Source organism: Giraffa tippelskirchi, chromosome 6 (assembly GCF_054371585.1).
Source record: "Giraffa tippelskirchi isolate mGirTip1 chromosome 6, T2T-mGirTip1v1.2.pri, whole genome shotgun sequence".
Taxonomy (NCBI): domain Eukaryota; kingdom Metazoa; phylum Chordata; class Mammalia; order Artiodactyla; family Giraffidae; genus Giraffa; species Giraffa tippelskirchi.
In genome coordinates, this window is record NC_137280.1 from 90,439,146 (window position 1) to 90,464,249 (window position 25,104).

General features: G+C 38.0%; 2 protein-coding genes and 1 non-coding gene across 3 annotated transcripts; 1 reads left to right on the plus strand and 2 right to left on the minus strand.

Moving 5' to 3' along the window:
• Positions 1–3,750: 3,750 nt before the first annotated feature.
• LOC145509455 (olfactory receptor 7E24-like) lies at positions 3,751–8,125 on the minus strand. The gene is made up of 2 exons (XM_081498105.1): positions 7,989–8,125; positions 3,751–5,792 (listed from the first exon to the last, which is right to left on the minus strand). Exons 1-2 carry the CDS (start codon positions 8,014–8,016, stop codon positions 4,843–4,845), a joined length of 978 nt encoding a protein of 325 aa, XP_081354231.1. The 5' UTR covers positions 8,017–8,125; the 3' UTR covers positions 3,751–4,842.
• A 4,156-nt stretch (positions 8,126–12,281) lies between these two features.
• Positions 12,282–23,581, minus strand: LOC145509456 (olfactory receptor 7E24-like). Its single transcript, XM_081498106.1, has 4 exons — positions 23,445–23,581; positions 20,278–20,413; positions 18,772–18,916; positions 12,282–13,236 (listed from the first exon to the last, which is right to left on the minus strand). Exons 3-4 carry the CDS (start codon positions 18,798–18,800, stop codon positions 12,282–12,284), a joined length of 984 nt encoding a protein of 327 aa, XP_081354232.1. The 5' UTR covers positions 18,801–18,916; positions 20,278–20,413; positions 23,445–23,581.
• LOC145511770 (U6 spliceosomal RNA) lies at positions 20,577–20,683 on the plus strand. Its single transcript, XR_014058151.1, has one exon. It is a non-coding gene; the product is annotated as a U6 spliceosomal RNA (small nuclear RNA).
• Positions 23,582–25,104: the final 1,523 nt, after the last annotated feature.

Sequence of the window (25,104 nt, forward strand, 5' to 3'; positions counted from 1 at the left end):
AGAGACGGGTAAGGTGGTCTGGCATTTCCATCACTTTAAGAATTTTTAGCAGTTCGTTGTGATCCATGGAGTCAAAGACTTTAGTGTAGTCAATGAAGCAGAATTAGATAGTTTTCTGGAATTCCTTTGCTTTTTCTATAATGGGTGTTGACTACTTGATCTCTGATTCCTCTGCCTTTTCTAAATCCAGCTTGTCCATCTGGAAGTTCTCAGTTCACGTACTGTTGAAGCCTAGCTTGAAGGATTTTGAGCATTACCTTACTAGCATGTGAAAGGAGCACAATTGTGCAGTGGTTTGAACATCCTTTGGCGTTGCCCTTCTTTGCAATTGGAATGAAAACGGATATTTTCCAGTTCTGTGGCCATTGCTGAGTTTTCCAAATTTGTTGGCACAGTAAGTGTAGCATTTTAACAGTGTCATCTTTTAGGATTTGAAATGGCTCAGCTGGAATTCCATCAGTTCCACTAACTTTGTTAGTCATAATGCTTCCTAAGGCCCATTTGACTTCACACTCCAGGATGTCTGGCTGTAGGTGAGTGACCACACCATCGTGGTTATCCGGGTCATTAAGAACTTTTTCATAAAATTCTTCTATGTATTCTTGCCACCTCTTCTTAATCTCTTCTGTTTCTGTTAGGTCATTATGCTAAGTGAAATAAGTCAGACAGTGAAAGATGTGGAATATAGTATTTCTTTCTCTGTGGAATGTAATATATTAAACTCATACAAGCAGAATGTATTTTCTGACATATTACTAATTGTGAACATTGCGTGAATATTGTAGAACACCTAGGATTACTATTTAAGTATATACTTTCAGTTGTAATATTTATGGATTTAAAATGCCCTATATTCATTTGCTATGAGAATTTAACATGATCTAATAAGAAAACAAGTGATAGAAGTTTAACAGAACATAAACAGAAAATTAAACCACAGAACCACATACACACACTCACACACACATACACACACACACTCACGCACACACACAAAGTAACATTACTTTGGCTTCTTTCAAGATCCTTTGACTGTCACTTAGGTTAGCTTAAATGGATATGCAGATATAGTATTTTAGTGATTTTAGTAACTTTTCTGAGGTGATATTTCTTTCCCTAAACTAGTAAGAACTTATCTTTTTTCAAGTATATTCTTTCTTTTAATATCAAAGTCTCTCATCAGTAGAGTTGGTTGATGATTTTCTTAAGTGGTAAAATGGAAAGCAAATAAAGTAGTTCTGCACAGCTTTCAGTCAGCCAAGATTACTACCACAAAAACGATATGTGACATCTCAATTTGTGATGGATAGTTATCTTGCAGAATGCAATAGGAGCCGTAAGATGTAAATATTCTGACAGAGGATAGGAAGGCATGGTAATCAAGTGGAAAAGGAGGACATCAAGGCTGTATATTGCCACCCTACTTATTTAACTTATATGCAGAGTACATTACATGAAATGCGAGGCTAGATGAATCACAAGCTGAAATCAAGATTCCCAGGAGAAATATCAATAACCTCAGATATGCAGATGACACCACTCTTTTGGCAGAAAGTGAAGAGGAACTAAAGAGCCTCTTGATGAAAGTGAAAGAGGAGAGTGAAAAAGCTGGCTTAAAGGTCAACATTCAGAAAATTAAGATCATGGCATCTGGTCTCATCATTTCATGGCAAATAAATGGAGAAACAATGGAAACAGTGACAAACTTCATTTTCCTGGGCTCCAAAATCACTGCAGATGGCGAATGAAGTCATGAAATTAAAAGACACTTGTTCCTTGGAAGAAAAGCTGTGACAAAACTAGACAGCATATTAAAAAGCAGAGACATTACTTTGCCAACAAAGGTCCATATAGTCAAAGTTATGCTTTTCCCAATAGTCATGTACAGATGTGAGAGTTGAATCATAAAGAAAGCTGAGCACTGAAGAACTGATGCTTTCAAATTATGGTGTTGGAGATGACTCTTGAGAGTCCTTTGGAATGCTAGGAGATCAAACCAGTCCATCCTAAAGGATATCAGTCCTGAATATTCATTGGAAAGACTGATGCTGAAGCTGAAGCTCCAATACTTTGGCCACCTGATGCGAAGAACTGACTCATTGGAAAAGATCCTGAGGCTGGGAAAGACTGAAGGCAGGAGAAATGCGGATGACAGAGGATGAGATGGTTGGATGGTATCACCAACTTGATGGACATGAGTTTGAGCAAGCTCCAGGAGTGGTGACGGACAGGGAGGCCCGGCGTGCTGCAGTCCATGGGGTCACAAAGAGTCAGACACGATTGAGTGACTGAACTGAACTGACTTGTCTTGTAGAATTCAATAAGAGACCTAAGATGTAATTATTGAGACAGAGAACAGGAAGACATGGTAATCAAGTGAAGTCCTAACCAGGCTGTTTCTAGTAAAAGGAAAAGTCCTCCCTTGAAAGAAGGTAAACTTATTATGAAGATTTGGATGACTCAACGTATCTCAGGCATTATTAGAGTCACACAGCAATTGGAATATGATACCACCTATTCTCCAGCTGTGTACCCAAAGCTAAAACATACCCTTGACTTCCACTTGTCTTTCCTGGGCACATTTTGCATCTTCCAATTGCAGGAAGATACATAACAGCAAACCTTTATACCCAGTTCTATAGTATCAGTCAAGAGTCAGTCAAGTAAAAAAAAAAAAACAATTAGTGTTTCTTCAAAAACTTTTTTATTGGAGTAGAGTTGATTTACAATGTTATGTTAGTTTCAGGTGTACACTACAGTGAATTAGTTATACATATATCCATTCTTTTTCAGAATGTTTTCTATATAGTTCACTACAGTGTATTGAGTAGAGTTCCTTTTGCTATTGAAAGGTTTGTTGCTGACCCATGTAAAGACGCCGGGATTCTTGGCCTCTGGAGGAGAAGAATTCAATCCGGGGCCAGAGACAAGGCTTGATCGCTCAGAGCTTTTGTGTAATAAAATTTTATTAAAGTATAAAGGAGATAGAGAAAGCTTCTGACATAGGCATCAGAAGGGGGCAGAAAGAGTACCCCCTTGCTAGTGTTAGCAGTGGAGTTATATACTCTAAGATAACAGGATTAGCCAGAAGGTTTAATCCAGAGACTGTCCTTCAAGCAGGATACATTATTGTTATAATCCTTGTAAAGACAGACCTACTCCCATAATTTACATTTTAAGATAACAGGATTAGAATCCAGAGAGTTTAATCCAGAGACTGTCCTCAGGCAGGATATATTATTGTTATATAATCCTTGTAAAGACAGACCTACTCCCATAATTTACATTTTAAGATAACAGAATTAGAATCCAGAGACTGTCCTCAGGTGGGATACGTTAGTGTTATATAATCCTAAGGAATGTAGAAAGAAAAGAAAAAATTTGTCCTTTCTTCCTCCTTGAGAATTCCAGACCCCTCTCTCCTTGGGGACCCCTAGACTTCTTATCAACCTGCCTAGGAAATGACTCTCTCACTATACAGTAGGTTATTAACAGCTATCTATTTGGATACAATTGTGTTTATATGTCAATTCCAACCTTCCATTTTATCCTTTACTACCCCTTACTCACTGATAAGCATAAATTTGTTTTCTACATCTGTAACACTATTTCTGTTTTGTAGATACGTTCATTTGTACCCTTTTATAGATCCCACATATAAGTGATATCATATGATATTTATTTTTCTCTAACATACCTCATGCGGTATGACAATCTCTAGGCCCATTCAGGTTGCTACAAATGGCATTATTTCTTTATTTTTTATGGCTGAGTGGGAGTCACCCAGGAATAATGCAGTTAATCATTTTAGTGAAAAGCTTTAACACAGAGAGTTGGTTAAATAGTTATTGAAGGGCTGAAAGGTAAAAAAAAAAAAAAAAGAAAGAAAGAAAGAAAGAAAAAGAAGTAACATAGCTATCATAAGTGAAGGAAGAAGCTACTCCACCAAGGGCTTGAGGGGTTTAAAGGGATCACCTGAGCATTTAGGGCAAAGAGATGTTTACAGATCATGTTGAAAGTATGTAAGATCAACACAGGATGCAACATAGAAAAGTGATTCTGAGCATCCGACCCCAGAGCAAAGTACATGCATATGATGTATATACACCATGTGAAGATTATTGGAAATAATGGGGGAAATGCATTGCTTGTTACTACAGCAGAGTCTTCATACCTTCCACCCTTTGACCTCTGATCTTTTCTGGATCTTCAGCATTTGTCCATGAGCAGTTAGGACCCAAAGTATAAGGGTCACTTTTGAAGGAAAATTCTGACTTATATCAGTAGTTCTCAATCCTGGCCACACACCAGAACCACCTGAGTGCTTTAAAAAATACTCATATTTAGGCGACAACCAAGTACAGTTAGAGTGTCTGGTGGTAAAACACAAGGTCAGTATTTTTAATCTTCCCAGATATTTTTGATAAAAGTCTAGGTTGAGAAGCAGTGACATACCTCCTCACCCAACTGAATGTGCAGATTTAAAACATAGATACAGAATTTACTATTGAAATGATATAACAGTTGTGCAAAACTCATAAATTTTCAATATATTGAAAGGGAAGTATTCATTCTTCGAGGATGTTTGTGCCACCAAAGATAAATTATAGAATCCCCATAAATATAAAGAAATTCAGGTAAGAAGTGATTATGACAAACAAAGGATACTCGATCCCACTGTCATGTTAAACCAGAAACAGAAACAATATTCAGGTGGAAAGCAAAGAAAGACATGAAGGTCATAAGAGTTGCAAAACTGATGACATGAGAATGGTAGAATTTTAAATCTCCAGGTTTTGTTTTGCTACATTTTCTAGCCTACATCAGATGGGTGGCCAGGCCCTAAGCTGAGATTGTTCTGCTGAGGAACCTCCACATGGCCTTTTTGATGCCTTTGTTCCTCAGACTATAGATGAAGGGATTTAGCATGGGGGAGACCACAGTGTAAACCACTGAGGCTGCTACATCCTTCCTTGGAGAAAGGGAGATGGCTGAGCTGAGATACACCCCCAGGGCTGTTCCGTAAAACAAACAAACCACTGTCAGGTGAGAGCCACAGGTGGCAAAGGCTTTATACATCCCACCTGATGAGGGGACTCTCAGAATGGAGACAAGAATTTTATAGTAAGAGAAAAAGATTCCTGAGGTAGGGAGAAAACCAAAGATGGCAGCAATAATATAGCTGACTATATTATTCACGAAAGCATCAGAACAGCCAAGCTTGAGCAGCTGAGAAGGGTCACAGAAGAAACTAGAAATTTCTACATCCTTGAAGCAAGTAAGTTGTAACACAGTCACATTATGCACCTGGGAGTCCCAAAGGCTAACAAAAAAAGACACCAAAATGAAGATACAACAGGTGCGTGAGTTCATGATGATTGTATAGTGCAGTGGGTGACAGATGGCTACAAACCTGTCATAGGCCATCACAGACAGAAGCATACTATCCATACACGCAAAAAGGGTAAAAATAGACATCTGTGTCAGGCAGCCTGAATAGGAGATGACTCTGCTGTGAGTTTGGATGTCCACAATCATCTTGGGAACAGTGGTGGAGACGAAACTGATGTCCGCCAAAGACAGGTTGGAGAGGAAGAAGTACATGGGGGTGTGGAGGTGGGGGTCAGAGGCGACGGCCAGAATGATGAGCAGGTTCCCCAGCACAGTGACCAGGTACATGGACAGAAACAGGACACAGAGCAAAGGCTGCAGTTCTGGATCATCTGAGAGGCCCAGGAGGAAGAATTCTGAGACACTTGTTAGATTTCCAGTTCTATGTATCTTGGACACCTCTGGAAAAAAAAAAAAAAAAAGAGGTCTGGAAACAAAGGAAATAAGTAAATGGGCATTGAGCACTGTGCCCATATTTTGGATTCAAGCAATTCATTTTAAGATTATACATCCCAGTATCTTCAGCAATATTTCTCAGTGTGACAAATTCTACCTGCTTAGAAATGTTTTCTCCTTGGTTTCTGTGTTATTCATCTCTGCCTACACACTCTTACTTTATAAAACTTCACAGAAAAGTGAAAGGAAACAAGAACATTAGAGGTAATACATTCACGATCTCAGTTAAATACAGCCAACTTCTTTAGACATAATGTAGAAGGAGAAGTTCCCTTCCCCTCTAATAAAATATATAATTTGATTTAAATAAATGAAGACATACATAGTTATATAAATATTAATTCAATCAAAAACAATTCTAGATATTTTCCTCATTTTCAATATTGATAAATCTATGAAATGCAGAACTAGGTCATTTTTATTCTTAATTAAAAATGAATGTTCATAATGAGAACACATTTTATATGATATTCAGAGTTTTATTATTCTTTGTTTCATGAAATAAGTCATTACTCAAACATCAGAGTGGTCTTTTAAAAGTTTTTAGTATATTCTTCATATCTTTGACTTTAGTGGAATTCGAATTTTGATCAGTATGGTTTAATTAAATGCAGGATCATAATCCATTGATGACTACAAAGGTAGTATTACTGTACAGAGCAATGTTAATTATTAAATGATAATAAAATTTAAGAAACTCTCTTGAAATTTTGATTCATGATGATGTATGGCAAAAACCATCCCAATACTGTAAAGTAATCATCCTCCAATTAAAATAAATTAATTTTTAAAAAATAGGCATAATATTCTCCAGGTCATTCCAGGTTGTCACCAAATGGCAGGATCTCCTTGTTTTTATGGCTGAGTAATATCCCATTATTTATATAAACACACAACATTTTTTACCTATTCAACAATCAATAGACACATTTTTCACTATTTAAAATAATATGATGATGATGAGGGAATGCAAATATCTCTTAGAAGTTCTGATTTCAGTTCTTTGGCACCTACCCTGAAGTGGGTTGCTAGATCCTATGGTAGTTCTATTTCAATTAGTTGCAACTTTTAATTTTTCAAGGAACCTCCATTCTGTTTTCTGTAATGGCTGTACCAATATTCATTCCCACCAACAAAGTCCAAGTGTTCTCATAACAGTGAGCAGGGATTAGGGAGTCTCTGCCAGGACTGACAGGGAAGTGACATGATGGTTTGGGGTGGCAGAGGTATTGCCCACATACCTTGCATCTGGAATCAGTCTGTCCAAAATGACTGACTTCAAACATGATATTATCATTCTTTAATTCATGATCTGGTTGCTGTTGCTTAGTTGTGTCTGACTCTTTGAGACATCAAGGACTGTAGCCCACCAGGCTCCTCTGTCCATGGGATTTCCCAGGCAAGAACACTGGAGTGGGTTGCTATTTCCTTCGGCAGGGGATCTTTATGACCCAGGGATCGAACTTGAGTCTCCTGTATTGGCAGGCAGATCCTTCACCACTTGAGCCACCAAGGAAACCCCAAGAACTGGTACATGTTACATAAAATATTTCACTTCTTTCCCCTTATTAAAATAATAGTAATGTTGTGCATATATAATTGGGGAGAAATTATGCACATGTAATCAAGCAGGAAATATAAAAGGTATACTTCAGAGCCCGACACTTAGGAAGCCTTCAATAACAGGACAGAATGGTATGGTTCATGTCATCCTCGTCATGCTCGTCCTCATCCTCATCACTGATCCCATAATGAACTGAAATGTTAGTGGGAAGGGGAACAGAGGATGAGATGCTTGGATGGCATCATAGACTCAACGGACATGAGTTTGAGCAAAGTCCGGGAGATGGTGAAGGACAGGGAAGCCTGGTGTGCTGCAGCCCATGGGATTGGAAAGAGTCTGACATGACTGAGTGACTGAACCACAACTGAACAAGGGGAAAGTTTACAGAGGTGCATTTGCTTCTCTAGTGAGAGGGATGCCAGCCAGAGCCAGGCCAGTGAGGGTGAAACCAGAACTCTGAATGAGAGTTTTCACATCTCAACCAGAACTAAGAATATGAACTTCAAAACATTCTATTCCAAACCCATGTAGATTGCTCCCAACACCCCTTCACCATCCCTGTCTCACTAGCACTTACTGGGCTGGCTGTATCTCTGCTGGAGCATGACCAAAGGGCATGACTCACTGCCTCTCTCCTGCCTGGTGTGTGATGAAGTCTCAGGGTCCCTCCTCAGGATGAGCAGGAAGACAGACTCAGGCTGGACATTCTGATGCAGGTTCCTACAAAGGATGGAGACATTGGTGTGAATTCACAATATTAGAACAGGTAAAATAATGAGCTGGAGGCACAGGCCAATTATTTGCAATGGTATGATCTTAGAGCTCAATGCCCAAAGCTCATCATTAGCCACTTGGTCCATGTTGTCCTCTTCTCTGGGAACTTGTTAATATTAAAAGAACAGGAAAAGGAGAAGAGTGAATGTCCTGGGAAGGGTCTGGGTCCCTTTTCATCTCAGGAGGAAATTCCACATACTCTTGCTTCTTACTTCCAAGTTGCAGGATCTTAACATAACATCAGACCGTTTTTTCTCAATTTACCAATCAATGTGTGATTTTGATGTGTTGAAATCCATTGTATCAATCACGAAATCTTTGCAGCATGAGGTCTAGACCAACGATGTGATACACAATCCATTTTCAGAGTTTTCCATTTTCCACAGGACTGGAAAAGGTCAATTTTCATTCCAATTGCAAAGAAGGGCAATGCCAAAGATTATTCAAACCACTGCACAATTGTGCTCATTTCACACATTAGTAAGGTAATGCTCAAAATCCTTCAAGCTAGGCTTCAACAGTACTTGAACTGAGAACTTTCAGATGGACAAGCTGGATTTAGAAAAGGTAGAGGAACCAGAGATCAAGTAGTCATAGAAAAAGCAAGGGAATTCCATAAAACTATCTACTTCTTCTTCATTGAGTATGCTAGAGTCATTGACTGTGTGGATCACAACAAACTGTGGAAAATTCTTAGAGAGATGGGAATACCAGACCACCTTAACTTCCTCCTGAGAAATCTGTATGCAGGTCAAGAAGTAACAGAACCCGACATAGAACAAAGGACTGGTTCCAAATTGGGGAAGGAGTATGTCAAAGCTATATATTGTCACCCTGCTTATTTAACTTATATGCAGAGTATAACATATGAAATGCCAGGCTGGATGAAGCACAAGCTGGAATCAAGATTGCAGGGAGGAGCATCAATAACCTCAGATATGCAGATGACACCACCCTTATGGCAGAAAGCAAAGAGGAAATAAAGAGCATCTTGAGGAAAGTGAAAGAAGAGAATGAAAAAGCTGGCTTAAACTCAACATTCAAAAATCAAAGATCATAGCTTCCAGTCCCATCACTTCATGACAAATAGATGGGAAAACAATGGAAACAGTGACGGACTTTATCTTCCTGGGCTCCAAAATCACTGCAGATGGTGGCTGCAGCCATGAAATTAAAAGATGCTTGCTCTTTGGAAGAAGAGCTGTGACAAACCTAGACAGCATATTAAAATGTAGAGACATTACTTTGCCAACAAAGGTCCATCTAGTCAAAGCTATGGTTTTTCCAGTAATCATGTGTGGATGTGAAAGTTGGACTATAAAGAAAGCTGAGCAAAGAAGAATTGATGCTTTGGAACTGTGGTGTTGGAGAAGACTCGTGAGAGTCCCTTGGACAGAAAGGATATCAAACCAGTCAATGCTAAAGGAAATCAGTCCTGAATATTCACTGGAAGGACTAATGCTGAAGCTGAAGCTCCAGTACTTTGGCCACCTGATGTGAAAAACTGACTCATTGAAAAAGACCCTGAGGCTGGGAAAGATTGAAGGCAGCAGAAGGGGATGACAGAGGATGAGACAGTTGGATGGCATCACCGACTCGATCCAAGTAAGTTTGAGCAAGCTCTGGGAGTTTGTGATGGACAGGGAAGCATGGCATGCTGTAGTCCAAGGCATCGTAGAATCAGACACAACTGAGCAACTGATCTAAACTAAAATGAAACTGAGAGTTGGTTTAAAAGATATTGAAAGGCTAACAGGCAAAAAATAACAAAGCAGTAACATAGCATTCATGGGTGAAGAAAGATGTTACTCCACCAAGGGCTTGAGGAGTATAAAACGAACAGCTGAGCATTTAGGGCAAAGAAAATTTACTGACCACTATTGAATGTATGTAAGATAAAAAATAGAGCAATCATTTCAAGAGCCACACCCCAAAGCAATGTATACTATGTGTACTGTATACAACACATACAACATATACTGACTACTATTGAATGTATGTAAGTTAGAAAATGGAACAAACATTTCAAGAGCCACACCCCAAAGCAATGTACATAAGTGTGAGTTTGGAGTAGAGACAACAGCTTTATAAACAGCACATAGGCCATAGAGACCAAATTCTACGGTGTAGAGAGGCTATATGTGAAGAATCATTATCAGCAATAATGGGGAAAACACACTGCCTGTTGGGCTTCTCAGTAGTAAAAAACTGCCTTCCAATTCAAGAGATGTGGGTTCCATCCTTGGGTCAGGAAGACCCCCTGGAGAAGGAAATGGCAACTCCAGTATTTTTGCCTGGAAAATATCATGGACAGAGGAGCCTGGCAGACTACAGTCCGTGGAGTTGCTAAAGAGTCAGACACAACTTACCAACTGAGTATGCACGCGGGCACATTGTCTGTTACTACAGCAGGCTCTTCATATCTTCCCCCATGAGCTCAGGTCTCTTTAGGATCTGGGACATTTGTCCTTGAGCAGTTAGGACACATGACATAAAGGTCACATTTGACTGAAAGATCTGACTTAAATCAGAAGTTCCAACCTCGGTCACACGCTAGAATCAGCCTCAGTGTGTTTAAAAATCCTCATGCTGGGACTTCCCTGGTGGTCCAGTGGATTAGATTCCACTTTTCAATGCTGGAGGCATGAGTTCAATCCGGATTAGATTCCACTTTTCAATGCTGGAGGCATGAGTTCAATCCCTGGTCTGGGATTTAAGACCCCACATGCTGCATAGTACAATCAAAAATGAAAATAAGTAATTTTTTTAAATAAATTTATTTATTTTAGTTGGGGGCTAATTACTTTACAATATTGTAGTAGTTTTTGCCATACATTGACATGAATCAGCCATGGGTTTACATGTGTTCCCCTTCCTGGACCCCCCTCCCACCTCCCTCCCCATCCCACTCCTCTGGGTAATCCCATTGCCCCAGCCCTGAGCATTGTCTCATGCATCGAACATGGAATGGTGTTCTGTTTCACATATGATAATATACATGTTTCAATGCTATTCTCCCAGAACGTCCCACCCTCACGTTCTCCCTCAGAGTCCATAAGACTGTTCTATGCATCTGTGTCTCTTATTCTGTATAATTCCTTCACAATGTTAGGGTGTCCTGAATTGAGGATTTAAAAAAAATTACTTACTTAAAAATAAGTAATTTTTTTTAAATCCTCAATTCAGGACACCCTAACATTGTGAAGGAATTATCCTCCTTTAAAATAAGTAAATAAACTTAAAAATAAATAAATGAGAATAAAATAAATAGACTCTTTGGCAGTGAGACTCAGTTGTCAGTTTATTTTTTAGTTTATTTTATTGTAGTATAGTTGATCCACAATGTTGCAAAACAGTGAGTATCTTTAAGCCTCCCAGATGATTTTGAGAAAAGCCAAGGTGGAGAAGCAGTGACATGTATCCTCACACATAGACTGCATGCATGTGTGCGTGCTCAGTCACTTCAGTCATGTCCGACTCTCTGCGACCCCATGGACCATGGCCCACCAGGCTCCTCTGTCCATGGGATTCTCCAGGCAAGAATATGGAGTGGGTTACCATTTCCTTCTCCAGTGATAAAATATGAAGTGCATGAAGTGAGAGAAGCGAAGTCGCTCAGTCGTGTCCGACTCTTTGCGACCCCATGGACTGCAGCCCACCGGGCTCCCCTGTCCATGGACTTTTCCAGGCAAGAATACTGGAGTGGGTTGCCATTGCTTTCTCCACATAGACTGCATACACAGGTTTAAAACATAGTAATCAACTGGAAAATAAACAACAGCTTCCCCAAAAATATACTATCTAAATCTGTAAGAATGGAGTTGTTCATCTTTCTAGTATGTGGGTCACCACAATAAATGAGAGACTCCTCTTTAGATACAATAAGATTCAGTCACACAGTATTTCTGACATCTCCAGAATCCCAGAAGATCCTCCCAGCCCCATAAAAAACATATATAAAGAAGCAATATTCAGGTATAAAACAAGGAGAGGCAAGAAGGTCCTAAGGGCTACAAATGATGTCATGAGAGAGGTAGAATTTTCAGATCCAGATATTAATTTTGCTAGATTTTCCAACCCACACTCCAAATGAAGGTTAGATTATTTTGTTGAGGAATCTGCACAAGGCCCTTTTGATGTCTCGGTTCCTCAGGCTGTAGATGAAGGGGTTCAGCATGGGGGTGACCACAGTGTACATAACTGAGGCCAGTGAATCCTTCCTGGGAGATTGTGAGATGGCTGAGCTGAGGTACACACCAAGGCCTGTTCCATAATATAAGCAAACAACTGTCAGGTGAGAGCCACAGGTGGAGAAGGCTTTATACCTCCCACCTTTTGATGGGACTCTCAAAATGGAGGAAAGAATTTTGTAGTAAGAGAAAAAGATCCCCGAGAAAAGGACAAAAGCAAAAATGGCACCAGTAAAATACAGGATTATATTATTGGTAAAAGTGTCAGAACAGGCAAGCTTAAGGAGCAGAGAAGGGTGACAAAAGAAATTAGAAATTTCTACATCTTTGAAGCAGGTAAGTTGTAGCACAATCAAATTGTGTACCTGGGAGTCCATAAGGCTACCAAAAAAAGACACCAAAACTAAAGAGAAACAGAGGTGTGGGTTCATGATGACCAGGTAGTGCAGTGGGTGACAGATGGCCACAAACCTGTCATAGGACATCATGGCCAGAAGCATACCATCCATACATCCAAAAAGAATAAAAGTAGACATCTGCATCAGGCAGCCCCCATAGGAGATGACTCTGCTGTGAGTTAGGATGTTCACAGTCATCTTGGGGACTGTGGTGGAGACGAAACCAATGTCCGCCAAGGACAGGTTGGAGAGGAAGAAGTACATGGGGGTGTGGAGGTGGGGGTCAGAGGTGATGGCCAGGATGATGAGCAGGTTTCCCAGCACGGTGACCAGGTACATGGATAGAAACAGGACACAGAGCAAAGGCTGCTGTTCTGGATCATCTGAGAGGCCCAGGAGGAAGAATTCTGAGACACTGGTTAGAGTCTGTGTTAGATTTTGTGGTTGTATGTACCTTGGACACCTTTGAAAAAGAAACGAGATTTGGAAGAAAGAAAACAAGTAAATGACATGCAGTACTGTGTCCATATTTTGGATTCAAGCAATTCATTTCTAAGATCATTCACCCCAGTTGCTTCAGCAATATTTCTCAGAGTGAAAAATACCATCTGCTTAGAATTCTTTCTTCACTGGTTTCTGTGTTATTCACATCTGTCTATGCACTCTTACTTTATAAAACTTCACTGAAAAGTGAAAGAAATAAGAACGTTAGAGGTAATATATCCATGACCTCAGTTAAATACAGCCTACTTCTTTAGAGATGATAAGAGATTCCCTTACAGAATAAGAGATTCCCTTACAGAATAAGAGATTCCCTTCCCCGTCTAAGAAAATATATAATAATTCAAATATTAAAAATTTACATCATTTATATAAATCTTATTTTCTCAAATACAATTCTTGATATTTCTCTCACTTTTCTATTTACAAACCTCTATGAAATTCAAGACTATGTCACCTGGATTCTAAATCAAAGATGAATGTTCATAATTGGAAACATTTTGTTTGATCTTCGGAGTTTTATTCATCTTTTGTTTTTCTATCTTCCTTCCTTCATGAAATAGAGATGACTCAAATATCAGAGCTGTCTTTTAGAAATCATTTAGTATATACTCCATATCTTTGACTTTGGTGGACTTCAAATTTTAATCAACTTTGTTTAATTAAGAGCACAAGATCTAATGTGTTGGTGACTACAAAGATAGTGTTCATGTGCACAGTATTGTCAATGATTAAATGATGATGAAATTTAAGTAACCCTCTTGAAATTTTTTATCTTATACAGGATTATTTGTTTCAAACCATCTCAGTAAAACGTCTGAAGTATGAGACTACCTCACATTGCTTGGACTCTGTTCTGTACTTACAGGATAATACTACTTCATTGTTTTTCTTTTTTTCAGTTTATTGAAGTGATTGACAAAATGGCATGTATTTGGGTTGTGCGAGATGAAACTTTTTAAAGATATACAAAAGGACGATTTAAATACATATACACACAGGGAATGATTACCACAGTCAAGTTAATTAACATATCTGTCACCTCACATAGTTTCTTTGTGTGTGTGTGTGTGTGTGTGTGTATCAACAGGTAAGCCAAACTCTCTTAGCAAATCTCAACAACACAGTGCAGAATTATTAGCTATAATCACTAGGCTGTACATTAGATCCACAGAACTTACTCATTTTATAACTGAAAGTTTGTTCCTTTGACCAACATCTCCCCACTTTCTCCACCATCAATCCTCACAACTACAGTTTAAACTATGATTCTAAGAGTTTGATATTCTTCGCTTCCACACATAAGTGAGATCATACAGTATTTGACTGTCTATGTCTGGTGTATATATTTTAATAAGCATAATAGTCTTCAGGTCCATCCATGTTGTCACAAATGGCAAGATTTCCTTGTTTTTATGGCTGAATAATAGCCCATCATTTATATATATGCAGCGCATTTTCTTTATTCATCTGTCAACAGACACATATCCATATTTCACTATTTAAAATAATATCACAAGGACAAGGGAACGCATATATCTCTTAAAGGTTTTGAGTTCATTTTGTTAGCATGTACTCTGAAGTGCAGTTGCTAAGTCCTATGGTAGTTCTATTTCAGTTCATTGTAGTTTTTTGTTTTTTTAGGGAACCTCCATTCTGTTTCTTCTAGTGTCTATAAATACTCATTCCCACCAGCCAAGTACAAAGATTCACTTACCTCCGTATCCTCACCAACATTTGTTGCTTTTTATAAAAAAAAAATAGCCATCCTAACAGATATAAGATGATATTTAATTTACATTTGGACTTACATGTCTTCTTATTAACTGATGTTGAGTGCCTTTTACCTGGTGATCTTGTTCTCCTGATCATAAACACTGTTATTTATAGTTGAGGAGTTTCAGGGGAGGTTTCATAGCCAGGTCAGAACTCAACCTTCTTATCGCGACATAACAAATTTCCATGTCAATCCTTCCTGATATAGGGATTGCAGTTCTTACACTTCTGCCTTTAAAAGGTAATTCTGGTTCATTATTTTGGCATTCAAACTATAACTTAATTGTGTAAAAGATCAAAACAGAATAATGAAAACACATCTGGGCAGTTTTCTTATCCATGAAATTATTATAGTAATTGAACCTACCTAATAGGACTATTGCAAGCAATTTTAAAGAAAAATCATTAATGTTGCTTAGACAAGTGGTTTTCAGGTCCAGTTGATCTATTATTTATATGTGCATATTTTAAAAATACTCAGTTATCCCAGCCTCAGTCTAGAACCGGTTCCAGGATCTCTACATGTGAATTTCTTGGTCTCGCTTCTGTGGAGCCGGGCTTGATAAACACCACCTTAGAATACTGCGCAACACTGAGAAGAAGGTCCATGACTATTGTATCTATTAATACTATCATGAATACTTCACCTACTTTGAAAATATGGACATTAATAATATTTGCCTCAGATGTCATATTTTACAAAAATTTAAAACATTGAAATTTTCATGGCATCTCAGTTCAATCCCATTCTTCTCCATGCACATCCCCGAAAGCAACCACTGTTGTGAAGTTGATGGGTTTGTTTCCTTGTAAATGTCAGTATTCATTTGTATATCCAAAACCAGCTTTCATAAAATCTTCTCTAAACAGAATACGATCCATATTGCCCCTGAAATACTATCCATATTACACAACATTTTGGTTCCATCTCTCTGTGAAGTACATACAACTACTTCATTTTCCTGACACATTTTTGCATAAGGAAAGACAACATTTCATCAGTTCATAAATGTACATTTATAGAAAGCAATATAAATTTAACAAATTTAAAATATATCTTTGACATACATATTAAAGGCAAAATACATACTTTAATATAGTTTATATATTAAATGATTATTTAATTTACATTATATGTATTATATTTTTATTCATATCAGTTTCTGCTTACAACAATCCTATGAAAATTCTTACACCTCTCTCTATATCAAACAAATGAAGATTTGTATGTAATATGTGAGTGGTAATTAGTTGTTCAAGTTCTAACAATTGATTCATAATCAGTTTTACTAATTAATATTAGTAATTACTAATATTTGTTTCAATGAAAAAATCATTTTTGACAACTGCACCATCTTTTAATAAGGTATCTTTGGAAAAGATCTTTGAAGTCTGTCTTGTGATAATTTCACATTAGCTGCACATTTTCATCTTATATAGGAAATCTTCTCAACCTTAGATTTCAAAACTGGACAGCAAAATGCATGGCTAATCATTGAAAACCCTATAATCCTCCATGTTAGGGTCATTATGGCCTCTGTGAACTGCTGTGTCACTTTCATAATTCACAGATACACCCCCTGAACCAAAAGAAGATGAAACAATTTATCTTCCCTGTCACTTCTGGGACCCAAGTAGATTTGAAAAGAAACTCTTATTAGGTACAGTGGAGGTGACTGAGAACTTGTGTAAGAATGAGCAGATCAGGGTTTGAGTGCTGAGTCTTTCACCGCCTATAAGTGGAGTGCGTGCAAATCTCTCCACCTCTCTGTGTTTCTGTTCCTTCCTGGAAATTCAGTCCAATATTTGCCTCTACAGTGTATATTACACCTAAAGGGAAGTTTGGAACTTAATAAATAATCGATCATTTGTGTAATGACTTCCAATCATTATTGGGAGATCATACTCATTAATAAAATAAACTCCCCCCAGTTTAATGACCTTTCATGGGTTATAAGGCAGAGAGATCAAAGCCTTTCCTGTCTCAGAGCTGGAGCATAGAAGACATGAAATCCTAAAATGTGTCTTGGTTCATGCATTAAGATGTGCATGTCCTCTTCTTTTCTGACTCTTTTTCCCCCATATTCATGAAAATTTCTTCAATGACTTCTCAGTGATTGAATGCTGTAGAGGCTATTGAATAGAAAATGATAGGTCCCAAAGAAAATCCCATGATATAGGAAAAACCAAGCAGTATTTTAACTTGTCTCTGGTCCTATGGGACACTCTGAAAAGGATAAAACACTAGTGTGAATGGTCCACTGTGTGGAAGCTATATTGCCCACACATTGTTTCTATGAAAAATGGACGGGTTTATTCAACACTAAAATGAGTTTTTCATACTTGTTGCCTCCACTGTACTACCAACATATAGGTTCTGAGGACTCAGAAATAAATAAACCTCAGTCATTTCTCTTCTTTATGAAGAATGTGCTTGTATGAACAAAAATCACAATAAACTAAACTAAACAATAAAATAAGCAAAAATCTCCTGTCAGGGATGTGAGGAAACCATAACATCAGATAAAGAGATAATCAAATCTGATGACAGGAGAATTAGCCTTATCATTATTAGTAACAAAATATCAAAAATGTATTTTGCCCTCTCTTCTTCCATCATATAGTTATTGTAGAGAGGGCTACCATTATTTGTTTAGTCCTTATTCAGTGGGTTTGTATCAATGAGGAATCAAGTCTGTTGACAATCCTAAGTCTCACAGATTCTAAGAAATTTCCCCATAACACACTAAGAATTAGTGGAGCATAAAAGATTCAAAATAAGGTTTTTCTTCTCTGAGTCTCATGCCCCAAATTTCACTGTTTTCAGACTTTCTGAAAGTTTTCAGCAAAAGTACAGAGATATAGCAACATACACATCTGGAATATATTATTTTAAACTGTTTTCATTTACCTGAGTAAGAATGGACCACAAGACTGATTTTGTGTCTGCTTTCATGATTGAGTCAGCTGATCACAGCACAGAGGAGAAAGTGGACAGATGAAGTGAAATCCAGAAACAATGTCAACAGAGAAATCTACCCTGGAGTATCAGGTGGCAATCATTTCTCTGGTCTTTGCCTGTGATCTCATATGTTCTTCCTAAAGCTGACAAAGCAAGAGCTACCTACTGCTCTCCACTGTGCCCTCCAGAAAACTCCAAGGGGAAGAACACAGTGAGCAGAGAATCTCTGCCAGGACTGACAAGGAAGTGGCACGATGGTTTGGGGTGGCAAGGGGACTTTCCACATACCTTGCATCTGCAGTCAGTCTCTCTAAAATCACTGGCTTCAAACTTGGTTTAAACATTGTCTAACTCATGATCTGGTTGCTGTTGTTTAGTCCTTAAGTTGCATCCGACTCTTTGAGACCCCATGAATTGTAGCCTGCCAGTATCCTCTGTCCATGGGATTTCCCAGACAAGAATACTGGAGTGGGTTGCCATTTCCTTCTCCAGGGAATCTTCTTGACCCATGATTCAAACCCACATCTCCTTAATTGGCAGGCAGGTTCTTTACCACTAGGCCACCAGGAAAGCCCCTTGAACTGGTACATGTTGGATAAAATATTTCACTTTTCTCTTCTTATTAAAATAATAGTAATGTGTATACATATAATTGCGGAGAAATTATGCAGATGTACTCAAGCAATAAATGTAGAACAATTCCAAACCCATGTAGATTGCTCCCAAACCCCCTTCATCATCGTCTCCCTCAGCACTTACTGGGCTGGGCTGCATCTCTGCTGGAACATGACCAAGGAGCACAGACTCACTGCCTCTCTCCTTCCTGGTGTGTGATGAAGTCTCAGGGTCCCTCCTCAGGACGGACAGGAAGACAGACTCAGGCTGGACATTCTGATGTAGGTTCCTACAAAGGATGGAGACAGAAGTGTGGATTCACAATATGAGAACAGGTAAACTAAAGAGCTGGAGGCACTGGCCAATTATTTACAATGATATGACCTTAGGGCTCCATTAATAAAGCTCATCATTAGCCAGTTAGTCTATATTATTCCAAACTCTGGGGACTTGTTAATATCAACAGAACAGGAAAAGGAGAAAAGTGATTGTTCTAGGATGAGTTTGGGTCCCTCTTCTCCTCAGGAGGAAATTCCCTGTACTCTTACTCCTTACTTCCAAATCACAGGACCTTAACATAAAGTCAGATTTTTTCTCATTTTGCCACTCAATGTGTGGTTTTGATAGCTGAAAATCATGAAATCTATGCAGCATGAGGTCCATGCCAAGGATGTGTACACTTTCCATTTTCAGAGTTAATAATTGTTTCTAAGGATAACTTGTTTTCATTTCCTTGCTTTAGCTCACACTCAATGGGAGGAAATACACAATGGAAGGAAAACCAGGAGTTGAGATCAGTGAGAGCATCTCAGATCCTGCCCACCACACAGGCCTCATCCTCTATAAAGATTTTGTGCTCCAAGCCATTCAAGGCTCAGGTCCTGCCCATCTGCTTTGTAATATGTCCCCAGATTCACTGCACCCTACTGTAGCTATAGACAACTTGTTTTCCCCATTATTTCTGATAATTATTCCTCACACATAGTCTCTCCTCACTATAGATCTTGGCCTATTAAAATATTGTTTCTGATTCAAACTCACACTTGTATACTTTGCTTTTGGGGTGAAATCATTGCTCTATTTTCTGTCTTCTGTTCATCTTACTCAACACTCATCTGACTCAATACTTGTCAGTAAAATTCTCTTTGCTGTTCCCTTTATACTCCTCAAACTCTTGGTGTAGTAGCTTCCTTTCTCACTCATGATCGACATGTTACTGCTTTGTTTTGTTTGCATCTTATCCTTCAATAATTCTTTAACAAACTCACTGTAATAAATTCTCTTCATTAAAATGACTAATTGGTTTCTCTTTTCTTGGATGAATCTTGGCTGGTATGAGCATGAGTATAAAAACATGTTGTGAGGTGCCTGTAACTGAAAGATTGCAAAATGTGCACAGGGAAGACAAGTGGTTGTCAAGGGTATGATTTAGCTTGGGGTATGCACCTGCAAAATATAGGTGGTGATATTGTATTTTCAATTGCTGTGTGCCTCCAATGATGACTGAGGTTCATTATGTCACCAAAGCCTTCACAACAAACTTATCTTATTTTACATTACTGTCAGATTGCAAAGAACCCTACTGTCAGCAAAGGGGAGCTCTTTTATTTTTATTTATTTATTAGTAGAAACAGCCTGGTTGGACTTAACTTGATTATCATGACTTCATGTCTTCTTTCACAATGACTACATCTTAGGGCTTCTGTTCAGTTCTACAAGATGAGTATCCACCGTTTCTTAGAAGAGTCACACATCATTTTTCTGGTCAATATTGGCAGTCTGAAAGCTGTGAAAAACTAGTTTAATTTACTTTGTGTTTTTCCACTTAAGAAAATCACCTACCAATGATATCAATGAGAAATCTTGATATTAAAGAAAATGATATACTTGACAGAGGATGAAGTCTTATTAGTTTGGAGGAAGAGATACTGCCCAATAAAAACTTACTAGTGCTCACCTCAATAACAAATATACTAAAATTGGAATGATACAAAGAAGATTAGCATGGCCCCTGTGCAAGGATGACATGCAAATTTGCAATGTGTTCTAATTTTTACAATGGAATATTGGTTGGCCATAAAAAGGAACAAAACTGGGTCATTTGTAGAGGCATTGATGGACCTAGATACTGTCATACAGACTGAAGTAAGTCAAAAAGAGAAAAATAAGTATCATCAATTAATGCATACATGTGAGCTTTAGAAAATTGGTACAGATGAACCTGTTTGCAAGACAGAAATAGAGACACAGACATAGAGAACAAACATATGGACACTAAGTGGAAAGGGGGTGGTGGGGTGAATTGGGACAATGGGATTGACATATATACAATAGATAATTAATAAAGGCCTGTTGTATAGTACAGTGAACTCCATTAATACTTAATATTCTGTGGTGACTTAAATGGGAAGAAAATCCAAAATAGAGGGGAGAGAGATATATATATGGCTGATTTACACATATGGCTGATTCACTTCACTGTACAGGAGAAACTAATACAACATTATAAAGCAACTATACCTCAACCAAAAAAGAGAGAAAAAAATAATGAACATATATAAAGAAAGTAAAAAAAACTTGCTAAAATTACGAAAATATTGTATCTGTGTATCTATTTGTGCAACCAATGAAAGTCAAGAATCTTGGAAAAAGCCAAAGGAAAATTGCTTTTGGGGGTGGGTTGGTTAATTTCTAGTTTATGTTCTGTTAAATTTACTACCTCCTATCTTATTACATCATCTTCAAATTCTCACAGAAAATGAAAATAGGATATTTTAAATATAATATTGGAAATAAAAGCAAAAATAAACAAATGGGACCTAATTAAAATTAAAAGCTTTTGCACAACAAAGGAAACTATAAACAAGGTGAAAAGACAGCCTTCAGAATGGGAGAAAATAATAGCAAATGAAGCAACAGACAAACAATTAATCTCAAAAATATACAAGCAACTTCTGCAGCTGAATTCCCGAAAAATAAACGACCCAATCAAAAAATGGGCCAAAGAACTAAACAGACATTTCTCCAAAGAAGACATACAGATGGCTAACAAACACATGAAAAGATGCTCAACATCACTCATTATTAGAGAAATGCAAATCAAAACCACAATGAGGTATCATTTCACACCAGTCAGAATGGCTGCTATCCAAAAGTCTACAAGCAATAAATGCTGGAGAGGGTGTGGAGAAAAGGGAACCCTCTTACACTGTTGGTGGGAATGCAAACTAGTACAGCCACTATGGAGAACAGTGTGGAGATTCCTTAAAAAACTGGGAATAGAACTGCCATATGACCCAGCAATCCCACTGCTGGGCATATACACCGAGGAAACCAGAATTGAAAGAGACGCGTGTACCCCAATGTTCATGCAGCACTGTTTACAATAGCCAGGACATGGAAGCAACCTAGATGTCCATCAGCAGATGAATGGATAAGGAAGCTGTGGTACATATACACAATGGAATATTACTCAGCCATTAAAAAAAATACATTTGAATCGGTTCTACTGAGATGGATGAAACTGGAGCCCATTATACAGAGTGAAGTAAGCCAGAAAGAAAAACAACAATACAGTATACTAATGCATATATATGGAATTTGAAAGATGGTAACGATAACCCTATATGCGAGACAGAATAAGAGACACAGATGCATGGAACAATTTTATGGACTCTGAGGGAGGAGGGTGGGACGTTCTTCGAGAATGGCATTGAGACATGTGTATTGTCATATGTGAAACAGAGCACCATTCCATGTTCGATGCATGTGACAAGGGCTCAGGGCCGGGGCAATGGGATGATCCAGAAGGATGGGATGGGGAGGGAGGTGGGTGGGGGGTCCAGGAAGGGGAACACATGTAAACCCATGGCTGATTCATGTCAATGTATGGCAAAAACTATTACAATATTGTAAAGTAATTAGCCCCCAACTAAAATAAATAAATTTATAAAAAAAAAAAAAGAGAGTAAACAGAAAAAAAATAAATAAATAAATAAATAAATATAAAAATATTATAATAGAAAGTACACACCTGAATACTAATTCTAGATGTTCTACAACATTCATGAAATGTTTTCCACAATGTTCACAATTGGTCAAATGGGAGAAAATACACTCTGCTTCTGTGGGTTCAATAATTGAGATTCCACAGATAAGGGAAATAATATTAATATATTATAAGTCTTTCAATGTCTGACTTATTTCACTTAGCATAGCTCTGTCCAGTTTTATTCATTGTAGCAAATGGCAGGATCTGCTACTTTTTTGTGAGTGAATAACATTTCATTGTATGTATTACATGTTTATCACATTTTCTTTATCCTAATTAATCGATGGGCTCTAGATGTTTCTAATTTTTTGCTCTTCTTAATGGTGCTGTAATAAACATGGCCATGCAGTTATCCCTTCAAGATAGTCATGTCATCTCCTTTGGACATATATGCAGAAGAGGGACTACTGTATCATGTGGAAGTTCTATTTAAAAATTTTGAGAAAGTTCCACACTGTGTTTCATAGTGACTACACTTTCCCGTCAACAATGCGTGAGGACTCCGTTTTCCACACTTCCTTGCCAGCATGTGTTAACTCTTATCTTTTTGATAATAGCCAGTCTAACAGGTATGAGGTGGAGATCTGCCATCCCGGTGTTGGACCCCAGGCTAGGGTGCCCAATAAGGGGTTTGAATCCCTTACTCTCACTCCCCAGGTAGGTTATCACAGTACATGATAGCCCCCTCCTCTTCTGTGTCCCCTCCTGAGAGCACCTGATCACTTTCTCTTCTTTCCTACTTGATTCCATGTGTTTCTTTCCTTACCATCTTTGCAGAAGAGTCTCTCTGACAGTTTTCAGTTTGTTGTCAGTGATAATTACTTCAGCTGCAGATGTATTTTTTATGTTTTTCTGCAGGGAGTTGAGCTTAACATCCTCTTACTACATCATCTTCATGCCCTCCTAGAAATGAAGTTAAATTTAAGCGAACATCTGGAATTCATAAGTTGGCTGATGTTACAAACTGTAACCTTGAGTGTGATACAAAACCTCTTCCCAAGTTTCTCATCTGTAGAACAGTGTTAACAAAATTTCTTGACTGAGAGGATGCTTGAGACATTTTAACCAAAAGTACTTACTAGAACACTGTTAGGACAAAGTATTGCATCAATAAGTGCATGCTATCATATACACCATGTTAATAGGTAAGTGTAGTGTTTCAACTAATGCGCTTTCCACATAGTAAATTTTATGTTAAGCATTAATTCCTTGAAGTTATTAGCTTTGTGAACAAAATTTTTAAAAAAACAGAATTAAAAAAAAAGATGATCCAGAGATTAAGTCTGAACATTTCCAATGCAGAGCACATGGTTTAGATCACTGGTTTGGGAACTAAAATCCCACATGCCATGCAGTTCAAAGACAGAGGCGATGGTTGAGGGTTTCCATGGGAACTCTCATGCATTCTTTTTTTTAGTTAATTTTTATTGTAGTATGGTTGTTTTACAATGTTGTATTAGTTTCTACTACACAGCAAAGTGAATCAGCTATACATATATGTATATCCCCTCTTTTTTTTAATTCCCTTCCTGTTTAGGTCCCCGCAGAGCATGGAGTAGAGTTCCCTGTGCTATACAGTATAGTCTCATTAGCTATTTTATACATTTATCTATCTTATACATAGTATCATAGTGTGTATGTGTCTAACTGTAGGATTCTATTTGTAGGAAATGTTCCAAAAGACAAACCTACAGAGACAAAAATTAGATTAGTGATTGAGGTTAGGGTAAGGATTTATTGTGGATAGACACAGGGGATCTTATTGGAGTGATGAGTAACATTCTAAAACTAGAATATGATGATGTTTGTACAACTCAGTAAATTCGTCAAAAATACTGAATTGTACACTTATAATAAGTGAATTTTATGTTATTTTAATTATGCCTCAATAAAGTTGTTTAAAATATAACTTATATGTGCCAATCCCAATCTCCCAGTTCCTCCCACCATTTCCCTTTCCCAATGGTATTCATTCATTTGTTCTCTACATCTGTGTCTATTTCTGCTTTGCAAATAAGACCATTTGTATCATGTTTCTACATTCCACCTATATTCATTATATAGGATAGTTTTTATCTCTTTGATTTATTTCACTTGTATAACAATCTCTAGGTCCATCCACATCTCTACAAGTGATCTAATTTTGTTACATTTTATGGCTGAGTAATATTCCATTATGTGTGTGGGTATATATTCAGTTCAGTTCAGTCACTCAGTCATGTCCTACTGTTTGCGACCCCATGGACTGCAGCACATCAGGCCTCCCTGTCCATCACCAACTCCCAGAGTTTATTCAAACACATGTCCATCGAGTCGGTGATGCTATCCAACAATCTCATCCTCTGTCATCCCCTTCTCCTCCCGCCTTCAATCTTTTCCAGCATCAGAATCTTTTCAAATGAGTCAGTTCTTCACATCAGGTGGCC

Excerpts from the sequence above, each read along its gene's own strand:
- LOC145509455 (XM_081498105.1), bottom strand. The coding sequence starts at position 8,016 with ATGCTCCAGCAGAGATACAGCCAGCCCA. Across the intron at positions 5,793-7,988 it reads GCAGAGATACAGCCAGCCCA|AGGTGTCCAAGATACATAGA; the intron begins GTAAGTGCTAGT and ends TTTTTTTTCCAG.
- LOC145509456 (XM_081498106.1), bottom strand. The coding sequence starts at position 18,800 with ATGTTCCAGCAGAGATGCAGCCCAGCCCA. Across the intron at positions 13,237-18,771 it reads CAGAGATGCAGCCCAGCCCA|GTGTCCAAGGTACATACAAC; the intron begins GTAAGTGCTGAG and ends TCTTTTTCAAAG.